The following is an 18,157-nucleotide window of genomic DNA, read 5'->3' as shown; positions in this document are numbered from 1 at the left end:
GCTTAGTATCGTCGCTTCTCTCTGATCAATCTCTTGTCAAAAAAACGAAGTCCCATCAAGGCTGTTGCTGCAGCTGAACCCAGATTCACACGTGCTAAAAGCTCTGTTGTCATCTTTCTGACTCGAGCTCCAAAGTAACCTCAGATTGGCAATGACTATCGTGATCCTTATCAGCATCGTACTCATTGACCCATGCTGTTGATTGCAAGCATGTACAGATGCATCCTCTCTGGCCAATCGGGCCCCAAGGTCTTCAGGACATCCTGCATGTCTATCGCATCAGGTAAACGTCCAGTCCCGAACTTTTGCTTGATAATCTCTTGAATTTCCCGTACTTCCCTCAATGTATTCTTCTCGGCATCTGTCGGCGGTCGCACCGCACGAGTGGGAGGCTTAGTCCCGGTGTCATCAAAGAATTGTTCCATGTACAATGGAGAACCGCAACAGGGGTCAATGAGGACCTCGAGCCGGATTCTCTCATGTTCCTTCTTCTCGCTGAGACACGTTGGCCCAAAGAGGATTCGCATGTTCTCCGGCGTGTCCTTGCCGGCGATGATGAGGCGTCGGAGTGGCAGATCCATTCCTGGGCGGACTGTGATAGGATTGATATTGAGGGACCGCAATGGGATTTTCTCGCTATGTTGTTATAAAAATTGAACGTAGGGTCCATTCTGAGCGATGTCGTTGACGGAGCTGGGACCGGACGATTGGCGACACAGATCCCTTTATGCTTCTTCTAGTGCGATCGCTGGCAATCTTGAGAGTGATACCACGCCTTCTGACACCCTGAACACTTCTTCATCGGCGAAGAGAAAGTTTCTGACGCAAGCGCGCACCCGTGGCATTTGGATGAATCACCAGGTGACACAACGGATGGAGCTGCGGCACGGCCGGACGAGCCCTGGGTGTCCGTATCCGGCTCAGACCAGTCGCCGCCCGAAAAGCACATGAGTAGGTCTCTGATCTCCGACCACACCTCTTCGAGGATCATCTTTTCTTTGGCAGAGCAAACGCGCACGTTCTCCAAACCACCCGAGATTCCCGCAGCAGCCAGCTCCAGCCCAATGGCGTCAGCGAGCTCGGGGTTGTCCGTCGACCAGCCCCAGGGTGCAAATGGGGCATAGTCAGCGCCGACACTGCCTCTGAAAAAGGCTTGGAGAAGGGCGGTGACAGTCGCCTTGGCTCTTTCACGCTCGCTAGACCGGGAGATGATCTGGGTTGGATGGCCTTGCAGTAGTAATCTGCTGGCAGGGTGGACGGCGACCACCATATCTCCAGGCGGTTTGAGATCGATGTGTCGGACACCGAACACCCAATTGTTATCTAATCCTGTCGGCATTTTCTCTGATCGACTAAGGGTCTTAAAATTCCTCACTGCCCGCTCCATTTTGTAGGCGGGATTGATATATGTACTCTGGTGCGGTCGTCGAGTGGGCAGGATCTCTATAACGGCCGATTATTCAGAGGCTAAAGGATGACAGATCGCGCCTATGCAAGACGCTATATGTGATTTTGATACAGTAGGTGGTGCTTGAAAGAATTGACAATTCCAATGGCGTACTTTGCGAGAAAGAGACTCGGGAAGGCTACGTCTGGACGACTACCATAGTGAACAATCTCCTGAACGCGGGGTCAAATCCAAAGTCAATGGCTCCCATCAAGCGGGCTCGGAGCGGGGGATGTCTTCCTCCGAACCGCTTGATGAAGCATGTTTTCTCCTCCCCTTCGTTTGGCAGGGATCGAGGTCATCATGAAGCACTGGTACTGCAACTCTTGTCCTAACCCGGCCGAAAAAGTCACCCTGACTTCTTCAATATAGTACTACAACGCTCAGAACTTATCATAACTTGGCGCCCCTATTTACAGCTGCACCAATTTCTTGCCGAACAGCCAAGTCCGTGATAATCTCCTCACTTCCACCTCCCACTATATTTACTCGAAGGTCCCTGCTGATCTGTTCGACTCGAGCCCCAACGCCGCCACGCTGGTACCCAGCACCCCCAAATATCTGTTGTGCCTCTCGATTTGCGAGCTCTAGAAGGCGTCCGCCATGAATCTTGGCCATGGCGATCCTCGATGCAAGTTCCGTGCCCATGGAGCCGGTAGTATGAGCATGATACGCAATCTGCTCGAGCCAAGCCCAATGCGACTCGATGTAGCGCGCCATTGTGATGAGCTTATGTCGAATGATCTGATGATACATGAGTGGCTTGCCGAATGTGTGGCGGTCTATGGCATATGCCCAGGCGTCTTCCAAGCAAATTCTGGCCTGGCCGTTCATGAGTACAGCAAGGATAAATCGTTCTTTGTTGAAGTCTGTTTGGTAAGCATGAGAGTCAATATTCAAACTCGTCTCTCACGGAGGTACTCACTGGTCATAACGTACTGAAACCCGGCGTTCTCTTGCCCGATGAGATGGTTGACGGGCACTTTGACATTGTCCAGTGTCACCCATGTACTGTCCCCAGCGTTCCATCCACTATTACTGATCTTGCGTCGAGAAACACCGGGAAGATCGAGAGGAATGACCAGGACTGAGATACCCTTGATTCCAGGGCCTCCAGTCCTTACAGCAGTTGTCATGTGGCTCGCACGTATCGCACCAGTGATCCATTTCTGAAGGTTCATCAGTTGTCAGCCGCGAGCATTGAAGAGAAGCTAAAGTCCATCGGTGCAGTGTTTGTATCTTTCACTTACCTTATGGCCGTTGACTGTGTAATTTGTTCCGTCATCGGATTTGATCGCCGTGGTCTTCAAATTCGCTAGATCGGAGCCACCTACACGCCTTTAATCACAACATTTTCGAAAACGCTTCGCAGACAACTCACCAGTAGGCTCGGTGCAGCCGAGACAAAAGCTCGTTTTCCCAGTGACAAGCCCAGGAAGCCACCACCTCTTCTGCTCTTCCGTGCCATGATGGATGACTGGAGGTACGCCGATTGTGGTGCCGCCGTTGAGTCCTACGGACACGCCAGCAGCCCATATTCTACTGGCCTCATAGCTGACAACAAGCGAGTGAAAGATATCCCATTCTAGAAGTGACGTCAGAAGACGAATCGCCACAATAAAGCATCTTACTTACTCTCAGCTGGAACGTTTCCTGGCAATGAAATATCGCCAGCATATTGACGCGGCAACTCTGGAAAAGCCAGGCCTGATTTGGCAAAGTGGACTCTCGCTTCATCGGGGACATGTCCCTTCTCTTCCCATTCTTGGATGTTGGGCGCGATGTGCTCCTCAATGTACTTGCGCACGTAGTCCCTCACCCTTCGATGGCTATCATCGTAGTAAGGAGAAGCCAGGGTATTGTACCACGCCGGCTCCGCAAAGGGCGCAGGGTTACCGTATGGCTCAACGACGGAAACATTCTTTGCTTTGCCTGACATTGTCTCTTTTCAGCTCTCGTTCGATTTCTGCCCAGCATTCTTGTAAATGCCATGACTCTTGTCCATCAGTTTCCTAAAATACATGTGCGGCCCGGTGCACGGTGCGGGATGAGCCGAGGTCCGTCTTGGGTACAGCCGCTTGCCCCGCGCCATCCACGTAGCTTCTTGTCACGTCTCGTCTCTACCCCGCGCTTGGGGATGTCGGGGAAAGGGGCCTTGAATTGTTAGACAGGCTTCAGTGACCCGGATGTGCGATGCGGTCGGACTTGGTTACCTTTTGGCACGACTCGTGTCGGTGTTAGGTAACGGCGACAACACTTGAGGCACAAGCTGGCACGGCTGGGTAAGTAACGCCTAGGTTTCGGCCGCAAGGAAGCAGGCCGCACATTCTTTTCAGCTGAAATGCGGTTGGTACTGCAGGCAAGATCCTGTTACTAGCTTCGACGGAGAGAAATGCCAAAGTGAAGGCGATTTGGGTGGTTTTTTGCCGTAAAGTACCTTGACCACTGGATCGCAATGCGGCAAGTGAGGTCGATGGTTTGTGACAGGCTCCAAACAAACCCACTTGATCATCGACTTTACCTACTGATGTTGCATCAAAAATGGGACTCTTTAAACCATAGAGTCGACAACAGAGGAACCCTTGATCTGGCATCGAAGAATGCAAACACCATGTATCATATGATAGAGCATCCTGGCCGTTGGACGGAGAGATGTCTGCGACAGCCAAGCGCACTCCCATGAGCAACTCGTTCTCGTGAGTTTGAGGAACCCGCAGCTTCACATCTTACAATACCTCCCGAACAAACCAAAGAGGAAATATCTCCTTCCCTTATTCTCGGCCTCATTATCTGAAAGAAGTATGTAAAGCCTCGGACTCGGCGAGTCATTTCGGGCCATCGGCTTCGTGTTTGACGTCAGCGGTAGGACCTCTCCCTGTTCATCCCTGATTGACTTTTAGAGTTGTACAAGCGCACCTCTTTCCTCTTTTCCGCGCGTCTGGCTGGCCACCTACTCTACCGGCTATCAAACACGTGTATGTGTTGGCCGATCAAGCTGTCTCCAAATTGTCTGAACACAATGTTCCCGGCGTCTTGGGTATTGTCCGAAGAAGTCGAAACGCAACGGAAGGAATGTTGCACGTGGAATATCCGGAGAGAAGGGAACCAATCAGTCGGCCCACTGATACCAACAAGAGTTGCAAGAAGTCGGGATCTGAGCCGTCGTAAGCGAAGTTCTGCTTAGCAGAAACTCTACCATGTCAACGTCAAGCCATAACTTAGAGAGTTCTCAGTCAACTGCTCTAGATGAGTTGCAGTTGGTGGAATAACGCGAGATTCACGCGTTAGCAGGCAACCAGCCTGCTTTCCTTTTACCGGAACATGTAGCCCTCTAATTCAAAGCCCGGACATTCAGCTGCGAAGGTGGTCACACTTTTGACTTTCCGTTATCGTGTACTCTGTCAAGGATGGCAGCACACACAAAGTTCCCGTCTCGCAACCCTCCTGAATGCCTTGTGTCGAACTCTATTCAGCTTGGAAAAGATCACCCACCAGCACGACGTTTCAGAGCTTGTCCAATTCAATTCATCCCCTCCCCTCCTCTTTTCTCATTAACTTTCCCAATCAGGTGTCTTTTCTTTCCCTTCTAGAGCCCTTCTAGTGCTTCCTCAGCGTCTGCCCCTCGATGTCATCACCGCTGCTGCCCTTCCCATCAAATTTTCTCCTCCTCCTCCCTGTCACCTATGGAAGCGTCGCGACTTATTGTATCGACCGACCGACCGATCGATACCCCGGAGCCGGCATCGCGATATGTCGTTCTTTCGGTCATTGGACGCGGTCAAGGGCATGCCTCTCATGACGCCGGAGCGAGAGGCTGCTTTTAGGGCGGAAAACCGAGCGGGAGAGGTGTATACGATTCACATCATCTTCTTTGTCCTCTCGATTCTTTCGGTTTGTGCCCGGCTTGCTGCGGCGAGGCAGTCTGGTCGAAGGCTGGCTTGGGATGATTGGCTGTCGGTAACTGCTCTGGTGAGTTTTTAATGCTTTAGGTGAACGAGTTGATGAAGTTGAAAGTCTTGAGATCTTCGTGGATTCCCCCATTCTCCTCTTGCATTAAATATAGCTAACACATGTTGCAGGTTTTTATCGTCGGAGTGTTCACCGGCACGATGTTCTGGCTCAAGTTTGGGCTCGGTAGACACGAAGTGGTTGTCCACGAGGAAGATCCCATGAACATTACTCGATTCTACCAGACGATCTTTGCCAACGAAATCATGTATCCAATGGGACTCGCAAGCGCACGGCTATCACTAGTGATATTATATCACCGCATCTTTGGACTCTTCAGTGCAAGATACTATTTGTACGGTCTCATGTTCTTCATCGGAGCATGGGCAATCTACGCAGTAAGTCAGGTTAAACATCAGCAGGAGTTCCAGTCTGAGAAGGGTCCACATCTGTCTCACAAGGAATTTGATATAAACATATGCTACATGGAACATGGCAAGGTGTGATTGGATACATAGTTTGAACAAGTGCTGACACAAGAATTAGACTATTCCAACGATTGTAGCTTGCATACCCGTGCAAAACTTCTGGACTACACACAAGAACTGTCTTGACCTTTCCAAACTATACATCAGCATAGCAGTTGGCAGCATCGTGACCGATTTCGTGTTGATCCTCATTCCAATACCTTACGCGATGAGGTTGACGATGTCACCTTTCAAGAAAATGCTTCTCATCTCGTCATTTGTATTCGGCGGCTTGTGAGTATCTCCTTTCTTTTCATGGTTTCGAGCAGACAGAAGAAAAAGACTTACTAAAGTTCTACGACTAGCAATTGCTTCATCACCATCATAAGGCTCGTCAAAGTTTCGACCTTTGACTACAAAGATCCCACATGGGGAACCGTCGATTTGATGATTTGGACAGGATTGGAGGCTTATTGGTAGGCACTCAACGCCCATATACGATAACTCCTGTCTAGAGCTTACACTAATTCTCGTAGTGCCGTGATATGCTGTTGTCTACCGACACTTCGCCCCTTACTCCAAGTTCTCCGTTCCAAATCCTCCAAAGACACCAACAAAAATGGAGGTGAAATGAGTCGGCCTGACGTCTATCTGAAAATGCCACCGCAAATAGCCTCTCGCTCATCCGAGGAGGCACTTGAGGAATACGACTTCGTCAAGATGAGTCTCGCAGACCTTCAGCAGTATAGCCGGCGCACGATGATCGAGACGGGAGGGACGGCGCTGGTGTATAGACAGCCATAGCAGGGCTAGACCAAAGCATCATTCTAGAGCTAGTGTTTAATATCAATAATTAGAATTCATCACCTCAGTCCGAGACTGCGGTTGTTCGGCAAGCGAGCGTTCTGACATCGAAATCACTTCCCAGAAGACGACTCAGTAGCTTGACCGAGTGACAGGAACAACAAGATCTCCCTAGATGATTTAGGTCTCTCGAAGCCACTCACTATGTCGGCTATGAAGAATTCACTAAGGGAGGGGATGCCTAGACTTTAGTGATCTTCTCAAGTGACATCAAAAGTACGTATTCGCAAGTATCTGTACCCATAATCGACTTCTAATAGTTAGACGTTATTCAGAAGCTAGACTGCCTGCCAAGGCTACCGGTTCAACAACTGTCACGCTAGGAGAATGAAGGGTTCTTCGAGATACGCTAATTCCCGTCACTAGTTTTAGTCACACTATTGAACCTAAACTCGCCTTTATCACACCAGCTTCCGCCGTACAGCCGTTCCGAGCAGAAACTCTATTAGGATATTATCTGCTCAACGGGCGGCCGTTTACAAGTCAAGGTAACTATCCGCAATCCAGCATTATAGTCCCTGGAGTTGGGCCTATTTTCGCTTAAGTAGTCTCCTTTAGGCATTGATCCTTGCCCATGGCTTGCTTGCAAGCGATATTTTTGCTGCCCTTGGCCAATTTGTAGTCACGTGGAGTCGCGAACCAATCTCCAGACTCCAGTTACCTCCGGCGGTTATGGAAAGAAGCGAACCAGAGTGGTGTCGACCTCGTCCCAGCAGCAACTACCCATATCCGTATCGCGCTCCCATGGATCTGTATCCTTCTAAGGTACGTTGCAGACGGAACGCTACTGCGTCTTAGACTTTCGTGCTCGAAGATTGTCATACGATTTCGAACTCAGTCACAAGATCACATTTACATGCACGCGATCAGTAGAGCACGTCTAGCCGAGATGATTCAAGCTGATGATACTAGCTACAGATACTTAGAAGGGAAGAAGGAGGCACGGGAAGAGAATATTGTACTCGGGGTAGGCCTTCAAAGTAAGATCATGTCTAGCCAGATCTGATGAAGTCTGACTAACAGATATCAATTAACAATGGCCTCGATTAAGCAGAGAGACCATAATTAAACCCCCGGGATTCAAAGGACACTCAGAGAGGGAAGTGCCCCATACTGCTCATCCAGAAGAGAATTCGTTTGCATGCTATGAGATACACAACTCGCAGCCCTGGAATCTTCCAATTGTGGCGTGGCATGACGGCCCTTGGCCACCCAATTCGGAGCTCAAACAGCGCCCCTGGCATATTGGGATGTCGACGAGTGGGACGTCCGGTCGAGTACGTCAAATCCATCGATGTCCTTCCCAAGTATCTCACATGTGGTATCCGTACACACGTTGGTGCCTGGCAGACCCCATCAACTACTGCGTATGCGGGCAATAATTCCCAATACTCCGGACACAAATCAGGTCCTTTCAGGCCGGGATCCTTTCCAAAGCCCTGTCGACAACATGGAAGCCATGTGAACTCTCGAGTTCTCGACCAACTGGCAATGGAGTTCTCTCAGGCGCAGACGTACAAGTAAGTCGGTCCATCACTTTCCTCGCCTGTTACGTCGCATCGTCCCACATCGGTCGAGGCAAGTATCCGTACGGGTAGCTGCGCGCACCATATGTCGTCGATATCTGAGCTTCCACTCAACGACGTTGCCATCGACGCCTCTTTGATGGGCCGTTTTCCCACACTATCCAACGACCGTTGAGAAATCCCAACCCGCGACTATCACTGGTCCAGTCCGATTCGGTTCCCTTGCTCGTACGAACAGGGCTAACGCACTTGGTCCCCTTGCTGTCACTTCTCACTCGCCAACAGCCTTGATGGGTCCCCCTATCCGCCCCCTGAGGGTCGGTCATCAAAACCTCTTCTCGCTGCAGCCTGCAAGTTCTCCCCGGCTTCACTCGGGGACCGGGGCTCCGCTGGCGTAGCATTCAGAATTCCCAGAGATTCGTTCGAGAGTCCAGACTTCGTACTTCTCCCAAACGAGGCTACTCGCTACGTCCCCTCGCTACCGTCTGCGACGGACTCGGGGAGCCGGGGAAATGTTAGTAGGCAGGTACGGCGAATGGGGCCCGTCCTTCCTTAGTGATGCGATTTGATAGGATGTTGAGTATACCCGTAATGTGATACATCTTGCTTCGGGGCCGTATCTTGATCCGGCAATCTGGTCGGGAGGGCACCGACTGTCTACGCAGTAGACAACTGCGAGGTGCGTTACATACGGTGCAATATGATCTGGCATGCTTGGGTACGGAGTACATGTCGGATGTACAAGGTGCCGTGCGGTATTGGCTACGCGGGACAGTCGTCCAATGCCAGCTACATGATAGTGTGATTCTTATGGATGGCTGTGGATTCCATGTCGAATATAGACAAGTGGGAACTGCAGGGACATGCACACGACAAAAATCTGTCCAGCCCTGGTCAACGCAACTTTGCAAGAACCAGACTGCTGGGCAGATGGTATCGAGAAGGAAAAGAGGAGGGGGAAGGTAGGGCGGACATGCTGGTCGGAAGACATCAAGTGAATCCGAGCCAACAATTGGGGATCGGAGTATTGTTAGCAAGCGCGGTTCGATCTGATGTTTAGCTGTCAAATGGCACCAGTCAGAACTTTGGATGGTGAGGTTGGTTGGTAACTGGTTAGACCATCCCACTAGTCAAACTCAAGACTAGTAAAGCACGCCGGCAGCGTAACGTTCCATTTCGAGGCTTTTTCTGGAAGATTGTGTAAAAACAGTCCATCGTCTGTTATGACACGCTCTCTGACACGCACTCTCTCTGTCAGTCTCGACATTCGTCAGACGGTTAGAGTCGTCATCCTCTCGCCGTTCGGTAGCAGTTTCGGCAGGCATCAAGAACGCAGGAGACGGGCTCCGGTAATCTAGGTGACACGGAACGCGGCGCTTTACCAAATCTATGGCTTTGTAGCGAAAGGGGAGGCAAATCACCGAAGAATATCCATGTTACGTGCTTGCAGCAGGCTGACGAGGGTGTCTATATGGAGTACGTACTTTGTCGTGTAGCCGGCGTGCTGTGCCGCAACCTTGCATGGCTGAGGCAAGGGTCGTTGGCTGCGGGCGAAAGAGAAGAGAAAGACGCCTGCAAGAAAAGTCTGATCTGCGACCGATGTTACCATCTTCGGCGCATCTTTTGCTCTGCGTGGCGATGAATCATGAGCATAGTGCTCATGGAGACAGTGGATATCTGAGAGGGGCAAACGAGATAGCAAAAAGATCAAGATGCGAACCAAGACGAGCTTTTTCCTTCGTCACCCAATCTGGTGCTTGAGAGTGTCTGGAGACGGTGAAGCCTTGAAGACCTGGTGCTGGTCGTGATTTAGAGGCAGCCAATGGGCCAGCTTAGAGTGCGAGGAGGCTTGGTGTTTGAGGACCAGGCACTCCTTGTGAACTCCGAAATGCGTACCGTGGTTGCGAGGGATTGGGATGAGTGAACTATCCTTGAAGAAACCGTCGTGAGTGGTTGTGAGAGGCGCGGCTACTGCGCTAGATTGCCACATCCATTCCGTGTACTCAGTGCAAGCTCTCGGTGGAGTTACGGCATTGTTTCCCGGGAGCCTCCACTGGAGGAGAATGCTTAGCCAGACACAGGCGAGAAGAGGGAGATGGGAAAATCCGTCTTTTGAAAGAGTGGTTCTGGGGGAAGGGGGCCTAGCTTTACAAGGTTGTGGGAGTTGAGCTCCGTAAATAGGGAAAATGGCCAAGAACGCCTGAAAAGGCACAGCAACACGAAATCTCCCACTTTTCTCTTCCGCCTGTGGGTTCCTCGGTGGAATTACGTACGGGCCCAGAGGTGAACTTTTGCAATTCAGCCCTTCTCTCTATCTACCCCCACCCCTCCTAGCCTGTCCGAGATTAGCGGTCCTGGGAGTTGACCTGGCATCCCCTGCTTTCAAGCGAGGTACTTTGGCCGTCTCGCTAACCTCCCCCAACTCCCTTTCTGTCTCGACAACTCGCCAATGATTGAAATGAGCTGGCGTTCGACCAAGCGATTGGAAACCCAAGAGTTCTCGAAAGTAAGGGCCACCGTCAAAGTGTGGTTGAAACTACCGTTTGCTTATCGAGCCGGGGTGTGGTAGCGGCGACGACCACGCACCGTTCCGTTGTGGCACAGACATTTGGCAAGCAAACAAAACGGGTTTGTCTAGCATTTTTTCTCCTCCCCCTCGCTCCCTCCCGCGCTCCCGCGCTCTTTCCTAGTGTGCCAGTGCCTGTTGTTTGCCTGTACAAAGTAGGTGTGTGCCGCTGAAGGAACAGCGCCCGTTGGAAGGGAGGAGGGGGGACCCAAACTTGCCCGTCGACGGCGTCTCTCCTAGACTCGTAGTGTGTGTGTGTGGCACAGTTGGCGCGCCCGGGGGGAAAGGTCTCCGGCGATCCTCCCGCCCCATGGGTGTCTCTGGCTAGGCCATCCTTGCCGAGGGCCCTCGACATCAGGCGATTTCCTCCAAGCAGGGGTCAAGGGAAGTGGGATTAGAGTTTTCGGTTCAAAAAGAGTACCACAGTGGGGGTGGTTCGATAAAGGTCGAGGAGGGACCGCGGTCTGGTTGCGCGAAATTGGATGACTTTCGAGTTCTCTCGCATCGGATGTGAAGCCCTTTGGGCTGATGGTGCAGAAACTGGTGGGAGAGTTCTGAGAGATCTGAGAGATGTGTTCCGCGCCCAGGCCGGTTAACATTCATACAATTACATTATTACTGCATCTCATTGGTGCCGTACGCTCTCTTGCTCGTTTCATTTGCCTGCTTGCCGCACAGCCGCCACTGTTGCTGCATAGAATTCTGACTTATCGTCCATCGTTCTCAGCCATTGCAAAAAAGAAAAGAGGCCTGGTCAAAGTTATACACGCCCCCTAGCCTCTCCCCAAGACCAGCTATTCGTCCAACGGGCAAGCCACAAGAAAACGCACGCTCCAAGCAAACAAGCTGCCCAGCGGCCCAGCAAAAGAGAAAAGCCCAGTCCAGCTCAGAGCACAGCAGCAGCCATGGCAATTTCACAGCAAGGACCCCTCCCCGTCATCATCGTCGGCGCGGGTGTCAGCGGCCTGCTGCTCGCGCAGTATCTCCGCAAGAACAACATCCCCTACCATATCTACGAGCGAGACACGGACCTCACGACCCGCGGCGTCGGTTGGGGCCTGACGCTGCACTGGTCTCTCCCTGCGCTGCGATCCTTGCTGCCAGACGATCTTGTTGCGCGGCTGCCCGAGGCCTACGTCGACCAGGCTGCCGTCGCTAGGGGTGAGGCATCTGCGTTTCCCTTCTTCGACTTGAGCACGGCCGAGCTGAAAGGCGCCAGCCCCCGCGCCCCGGAGAGTCTGAGAATTAGAGTTACGAGGGAGAGGTTGCGCCGTTTGGTGGCTACAGATATCGATATTCAGGTATGTTTGCTCTCCCTTAGAAAACCCACCTGAATTTCTTCAATGGTCGGACACTAGGCACTTGGCAATGCTCCGTCAACAACTCCCGTGCTAAGTAGCAATCGCAGTGGGGGAAAGGCTTCACGAGATACGAAGAAAATGAAACCGGTGTCTCTGTTTACTTCGAAGACGGCAGCTCGGTGGCTGGTCGCGTGCTCATCGCCTGCGACGGGGGGCCCTCCCGTGTCCGGCGTCAGCTCTTCCCGGAACAACACGAGAGACACCGGATCCCGGTCCGGGTGCTTGGCCTCAAGTTGCAATTGACTCCCGAAGAGATGGAGCCAATCCGGAAGCTCGACCCCTTTTTCCTGCAAGGTGCATCATCTCGGAATGATACGTTCCTCTATCTCAGCAGTAAGTTACTCCCTTTTCTTGGTTTTATTGTCAGAGCGTACGGAGTAGTGTCCGATCTTTTCTCTTTTCTTCATGTCACGAGAGTGGCTCTTGACACCCGATCAAGACGAAAGCGAGATCGTTGCTCTCTGCCGAGCAAGGGTTGTCCCTGAGCCGAGAGTGCTACCTTGGGGCGGAGACCCTCACCTCCCCTTCCCTCTCCATCTTCTTTCTATTGATTTTCCCTCTTGCGCGCGCCTGTACGCAGGGCGGAAAAGAGAACAAGCCCAAAAGGAGATAGAACGAAAGGCTAATTACACACTTTCCTAAAACCGCAGTGCTTGACGCCCCTGGAAACAACGATGACAGCACGGGCAAGTACAGCTGCCAACTGTGCGTCTCATGGCCGGATCGTCCGGGCTTCTTGGGTAAGCCGGAGCCGGTCGGCTATCCGCAGACGGACGCCGGCAAGGTTGAGCTCATCAGGTCTTTTGCCGAAGGGTGGTCGGAGCCGTTTCGTTCCCTTGCACTCGGCATTCCCGCTGACACTGACGTGAAACACCTCGATCTCTACGACTTCCCTCCGCCAAAGGGGTTGAGGTCCAAGGGGAGGGTTGTGTTGATGGGCGATGCCTTTCATGCGATGGCTATGTGTAAGTTGAACAATATCCGTGCCTCTATCAGTTGACAAATCTCCCCGTTTGCCCATTTTCTCCGAGACGTTTCGTTCGGCATTGGATTCTGGGTGTCTTGGCCTCTCTATCTACTATACCCTTGAGGGTGGTTCGTCTCAAATAGACGAGGATGTATGGCTGACGGCACGCACAGACAGAGGCGAGGGTGCCAACCACGCCATCCTTGACGTTCTCGACTTCGCAGAGACCGTTGGATCCAAGTTGAGCGGCAATAACAACAGCTTCGCGGACCTTCGAGCCGTCCTGGACATTTACGAAGATGCTGTGGTCTCCAGAGCTCGACCCGGCGTGTTGGCGTCGCGGCGGGCCTGCATGGATGCGCACGACTGGCCCAAGATTAGCCTTACGAGTCCGCTCCTCAGCAAGCGGGAGATGAAGCTTCAGTTTGATGAAGAGTAAATGGACTATGGAACTTGCGGATAGCCCACCTGTAGCTCTAATAATCTTTCTAGTCTAATTGATTCATTCATGATATAAACACTGACAAGAAAGATCGCGTACACCGTGTTCTCGGGAATGGGGATCAGCATCGTGTTGTGGGATGTATGGGGTGATGGGGTGATTTCTTGACACGTAACCGTGCCTCCACCTCCTCCCAACCACCCCGGTCTGTTGTGCTTCCTCCACCGCGGTGGAGAGAGATCAGCAAGACGAGAGCCCTGTGCTGTGCCTGTGCTGTGCCTTGCCCGTGCTGTGATGATGACCAGGTTTCCCCCCCATCTGGCTCCCGCCGGCCTGCGATCGAGGGTATCATTCTCTGCAGAAGCGAATGAGTGATGATGCGATGCGGTGCGCTTCCGTCAGATCCCCAACCGAATTCCGAAAAAAATCAAGACCTCAATGGGAAGTGATCGCTGCTAATGAACAAAACATCTCAAGGTTCGTGTGTCCAGCGCCTCCAACGCCCTACAATCGATCTATCGAATCTGATGCTTTTCTTTCCAAAAATAAAGTCCCTTTTTACACATTATCATGTTACATTTTCGCCATTTAAATGCTTTCTTGTGCTTTCGAAATTGTGTTGATGCGTCTGGTAATTGCACCCATCTTACACATCTGAATCTCGCGAATCCCTCCGTCGCGTGCCGCTGCTTATCCCACCATGCACGCCTGATTTGCTGTCCACCCTGTCGTCGACCTGGACGCTGTACGTCACCGACTTCATGATGTTGCCGGGCAGAATGTTCTCCTCGCTGCCATTGTCGCCCTTGCTGTGGTTCGCCGATGCGAAGACAGACTTGTCGTGGTTCATTTCGCTGAGCTTGTACCGCTCCCGCCCTTGAGGTGGCTTCGTCCGTGCGACGAGCCTCCAGAGTACTTTGAGCGATAGTTCTTGGCCTTCTTCATGCATACGGGTGCCAGGAATGGAAGTGAAGACACGATATTCTGCCCAGATTCATTAGCCATTTTAGTTCACCGGAAGACACGGGAAACGGGAAAGCTCGCGGACGCTTTTCCGGGAGAGAACTTACGCCAACGTTAAATTCAATGGTGCCCCACAGGACCAGCATCGTCGAGTTGCCGTCGCCGTACTGGATGCGGTTGATCTCGAGGTATCGCAGGATAGAGCAGAGCGTCGTGAACAAGCCGAGAAGGAAAATGGCAATGAGGCCAGCCTTCTTCTCCACGCGGACGTTGAGCTTAAGAAGCACCGGAATGGGCAGTACTGCCACTACGACGTCGGAAACAATGGTGACAACGGCGTATGCGGTGAAGGATGGACCCGCGGGCAGACAAGTTCCCGCTTTGAGAGGGTTCCATGACTTGTCGACAGGCGTGCAGGCGAAGACAAGGGAGAATGAGCATCCGAGGTGAGCGATGAAGACCAAGATGATGGTCAGCCAGACGATGCGGCGGTAGTTCTTTTGGTCGGTTCCCTTGAGAAGACGCAGATAACTGATCAACAGGGCAATCTTGAAAAAGCTGATGCCCAGTTGGTAGAATGGGCGACCTGCAAAGTTGATACGCGTGTATAAAATCAGATTGTCCTTTGGCCTAAGCTTGATGGGCAAACCGAGGCCATATCTCGTTTCTGATAAACCATATTAGAACCATTGGTGGGAAACACATCCAACTTTTGACGTGATACTTACGTGCAATGGTAAGGCCGGAATAGATGAGAGCAAATACTTCAGACAAAACCGACATCCAGTCATCGGCAGCCAGACCTCGGGCAGAAAATCGGATCCAAATACGAGAGCCCACAACGATGACTGAAAGCACAGAAAGGACGATGACGACGGCGATGATGGTCGGCCATTGCGATATGGCCTCGACCTCGGGCGTGGCGTTGAGAACCCAGCCCATGGCGGCGGTTTATAGAATAAAACGGTTGGTGCAGCGGCTGCGTGGCGCTGAGTCGAAAATCCAAGACAAGCCCAATAAACTTCCCGATGAAGAACGCCGAGGTCTTTCGTGACTCGTCTAGCGTTTCCGCGATGTGGTGTGTAACTGTGGCTTGCAACCAACACGATTTGACGTCCAACGAGTTTCCAAGTTCCAACAAGAAAACCAAGACCAAATAAACGCGGGACCAACGGCGTAGTATAAAATCGGGCTCGAATGGGGGAGAGAAATATAAAGGCCAACGGAGGTTAAGGGGACTTGGACTCAGGGGAGAAGCGAGGGATGGGGAGGAGGGGGGATGCGACCAGCCGACTGGTAAAATAAGATCCTAGCCTGCAGGTCGAAAGCAAGGGACACTTTATGAATTCGGTGGAGAGTAGCAATACACAAACAGCATCCGCCAACGTTGAACAGCCCAGAGACTAGGGGGGCGGATGGCCACTTTAATCTTTATTATGTCGTGTGGTGCGGTGCGGTCATCTACCGCCCGCTCGCGCGTGGGATGTGTGTGTGTGTGTGCGTGGCGCTGAACACTATGTGTGTGATGAGTGGTGCAGCGTGGCCCCTTCACCTTGCCTTTTGCTAGCTGGGGAACATCACATTATCCACAAGGAACAAGAAAATATGAGCCAGTCGCTTTGCGTATGTGTGCTCCGAGCTTCTGGGAACTTTGGGAAGTCAAAAAGAAAGGAACAAGCTATGGGGTACGGATACGTGCCTACCCAGCTCGATCCTTACGAGGAGGGGAATCGAGAGTCTCCGCCTGGCCTTGCTGCTTCAACACCCCGAAAAAGCTCGCAGGTCACGACATTTGGGGCAGGTCAAGAAAGCTCACAAGTGACAAGGCAGAAGGGAAAACCTGGGATGCCTTGTCTGGCAAAGGCAATCGGTCCTCAAATTGTCTCAACCACCGCAAGGATTGAGCCAGTCTGGAAGGAATCCGTGCAATGTGATAGGGTTTTGTGGCCTGGTGCTGGCTCGGGAACCTGGTGCTGGCATGGCCTTGTTAATGTCTCGATGTTCGGCCACTGGCCCAATGACCAGGCTCCGCCAGGGACCTTCATCCATTGGACATGGGGCGGCGGCCAGAGAAAGTTGCCATGGAAAGGGAAATACAGTGACGCCACGCCATACGCAGCAGTGATGGGTGGACTGTCTTCGGGTTATTCGTAAATCGAATGTGACGCTGGGCAACATGAAATGTGAGAAGCTTCCAAAGAAGAGGAAGGTAGGTCACGGAAGCGCGGGAAAGACAAAGTGTTTGGGGGATCACCGCAAGAGGCTCCGCAGCGAATGCATCGCTGCATCGCTCCCTTTTCTTGCGATTCGATGCATCATCTTCTTTCTGGGTTTCTGGCTGCTACACGCTTAAAGCTTTGCCAAGCCTCCCAAGTCTGGTTTCCGAATTACATTATTTCTTCTTCCTGGGGCCGGGACTGGGCTGGCTTCGGTCGTTCTCCATCATGCCGTCCGGAGTACCATCCGAAGAGGAGGGGGGTGTGGCTGGTGTGGTGTTGGTAAAATGCGTGTGGTTACTTCGGGACAGGAAAACTTCCACGGAACAAAATTGCTCTTCGGGAGAATACTTTCAGAAGTTACTAAATGCGACCACGGAAAGACAACGGTTGGCTTGGATTAGCAACGCCAACCGTGGTACCATGGTGCAACAACCTACGACGGCCGACAAGCCGGGGTTCTTGGAGGGGGAAAATGAGAGAGGTTAGGCCCAAAGCAGAAGATGCGACGGCAAAGGGACGCGGGCGGTGCTAAGCGGCATTGCGTCTGCTGCAAGTCGTTGGCAACTTGCAAGGTCTGAACGGACCACGGACGGTATCTGTCAAACTTCCACCGTTCGTGGCCCTGGCTTTTTCTGTTGTCAGTTGACTGGACTGGTTGTGTCGGCGCCGAGGCGAAGGTTGACAGTACAGTTGAAAGTTTCTCTTCTCGAAAGTGTAAGTACTGTGTTATTGTATGCGTAATGAGGAACTTCCTACGCAATTGAGTCTTTTTTGGTGTTCTCCAGGACCCCAGTAAAAGCAGGCGACAAAGATTAACATCGTTCGATGGCAGAAGGCAAATTGACACTTTGACAAGTCCAGTAAAAGTCGGCTAGACCGTCCCGTCTTGTCGCCTTGTCATTATTAAAAACTGCCCCCATTTCTGCCCGGCTTCTCGCAACGCCCCCGCTCGCAGGAGAACTTTTTCTCCCTTTTCTGCCCTCTCATTTGCAGAGAGCTCAGAGCCTCACTGCCTTACTGCCGCTTGACCTCTCAAAATTCCCAGCTATCTGCGCTGGCCCGCCACATCACGACGACATCTTCTGGGTTGATGACTCGGATATTCGATAAGAATCAGCAGGCCGCAGATGAGCGGATGGGGATAACTTGAGAAGCAGTTTAATAGAGAGGGGAGGAGGGGCCCTTATTTACGGTCGCCATCAAGCCTGGATCCCCGCGCAAAACCACTTTGAAGAGCGGGCCGACGAGACCCAAAAGCTTTAGAGGTGCCAGAATCGTCGCAACTGTCGCAAAACGAACTGGTATTGGCATACAGATCATAGGCTAAGAGGTGATGCGACCGGATATGAATGGGACGGGGCCTCTTCAATGGACCTTTTTCAATGGG

The 18,157-nt window shown here is 52.1% G+C and overlaps 4 protein-coding genes across 4 annotated transcripts; 1 reads left to right on the top strand and 3 right to left on the bottom strand.

Moving 5' to 3' along the window:
• Window positions 1–182: 182 nt before the first annotated feature.
• N0V96_010023 (uncharacterized protein) lies at window positions 183–1,387 on the bottom strand (the record flags this gene model as incomplete). The annotated part of the gene is made up of 2 exons (XM_065758818.1): window positions 183–583; window positions 859–1,387. The coding sequence occupies 2 exons, from the start codon at window positions 1,385–1,387 to the stop codon at window positions 183–185; spliced, it is 930 nt and encodes a 309-aa protein (XP_065612585.1).
• A 453-nt stretch (window positions 1,388–1,840) lies between these two features.
• N0V96_010022 (uncharacterized protein) lies at window positions 1,841–3,386 on the bottom strand (the record flags this gene model as incomplete). Its single annotated transcript, XM_053197399.2, has 5 exons — window positions 1,841–2,316; window positions 2,373–2,616; window positions 2,698–2,777; window positions 2,829–3,032; window positions 3,083–3,386. 5 exons carry the CDS (start codon window positions 3,384–3,386, stop codon window positions 1,841–1,843), a joined length of 1,308 nt encoding a protein of 435 aa, XP_053045103.1.
• Window positions 3,387–11,723: 8,337 nt separating this feature from the next.
• N0V96_010021 (uncharacterized protein) lies at window positions 11,724–13,585 on the top strand (the record flags this gene model as incomplete). The annotated part of the gene is made up of 4 exons (XM_065758817.1): window positions 11,724–12,119; window positions 12,227–12,512; window positions 12,830–13,144; window positions 13,320–13,585. 4 exons carry the CDS (start codon window positions 11,724–11,726, stop codon window positions 13,583–13,585), a joined length of 1,263 nt encoding a protein of 420 aa, XP_065612584.1.
• A 649-nt stretch (window positions 13,586–14,234) lies between these two features.
• Window positions 14,235–15,493, bottom strand: N0V96_010020 (uncharacterized protein; the record flags this gene model as incomplete). The annotated part of the gene is made up of 3 exons (XM_065758816.1): window positions 14,235–14,572; window positions 14,637–15,218; window positions 15,280–15,493. 3 exons carry the CDS (start codon window positions 15,491–15,493, stop codon window positions 14,235–14,237), a joined length of 1,134 nt encoding a protein of 377 aa, XP_065612583.1.
• Window positions 15,494–18,157: the final 2,664 nt, after the last annotated feature.

This window comes from Colletotrichum fioriniae (genome assembly GCF_027942845.1).
Source record: "Colletotrichum fioriniae strain IMI 355084 chromosome Unknown scaffold_13, whole genome shotgun sequence".
In the NCBI taxonomy this organism is placed as follows: domain Eukaryota; kingdom Fungi; phylum Ascomycota; class Sordariomycetes; order Glomerellales; family Glomerellaceae; genus Colletotrichum; species Colletotrichum fioriniae.
This window is presented reverse-complemented; position numbering and strand designations above follow the sequence as displayed.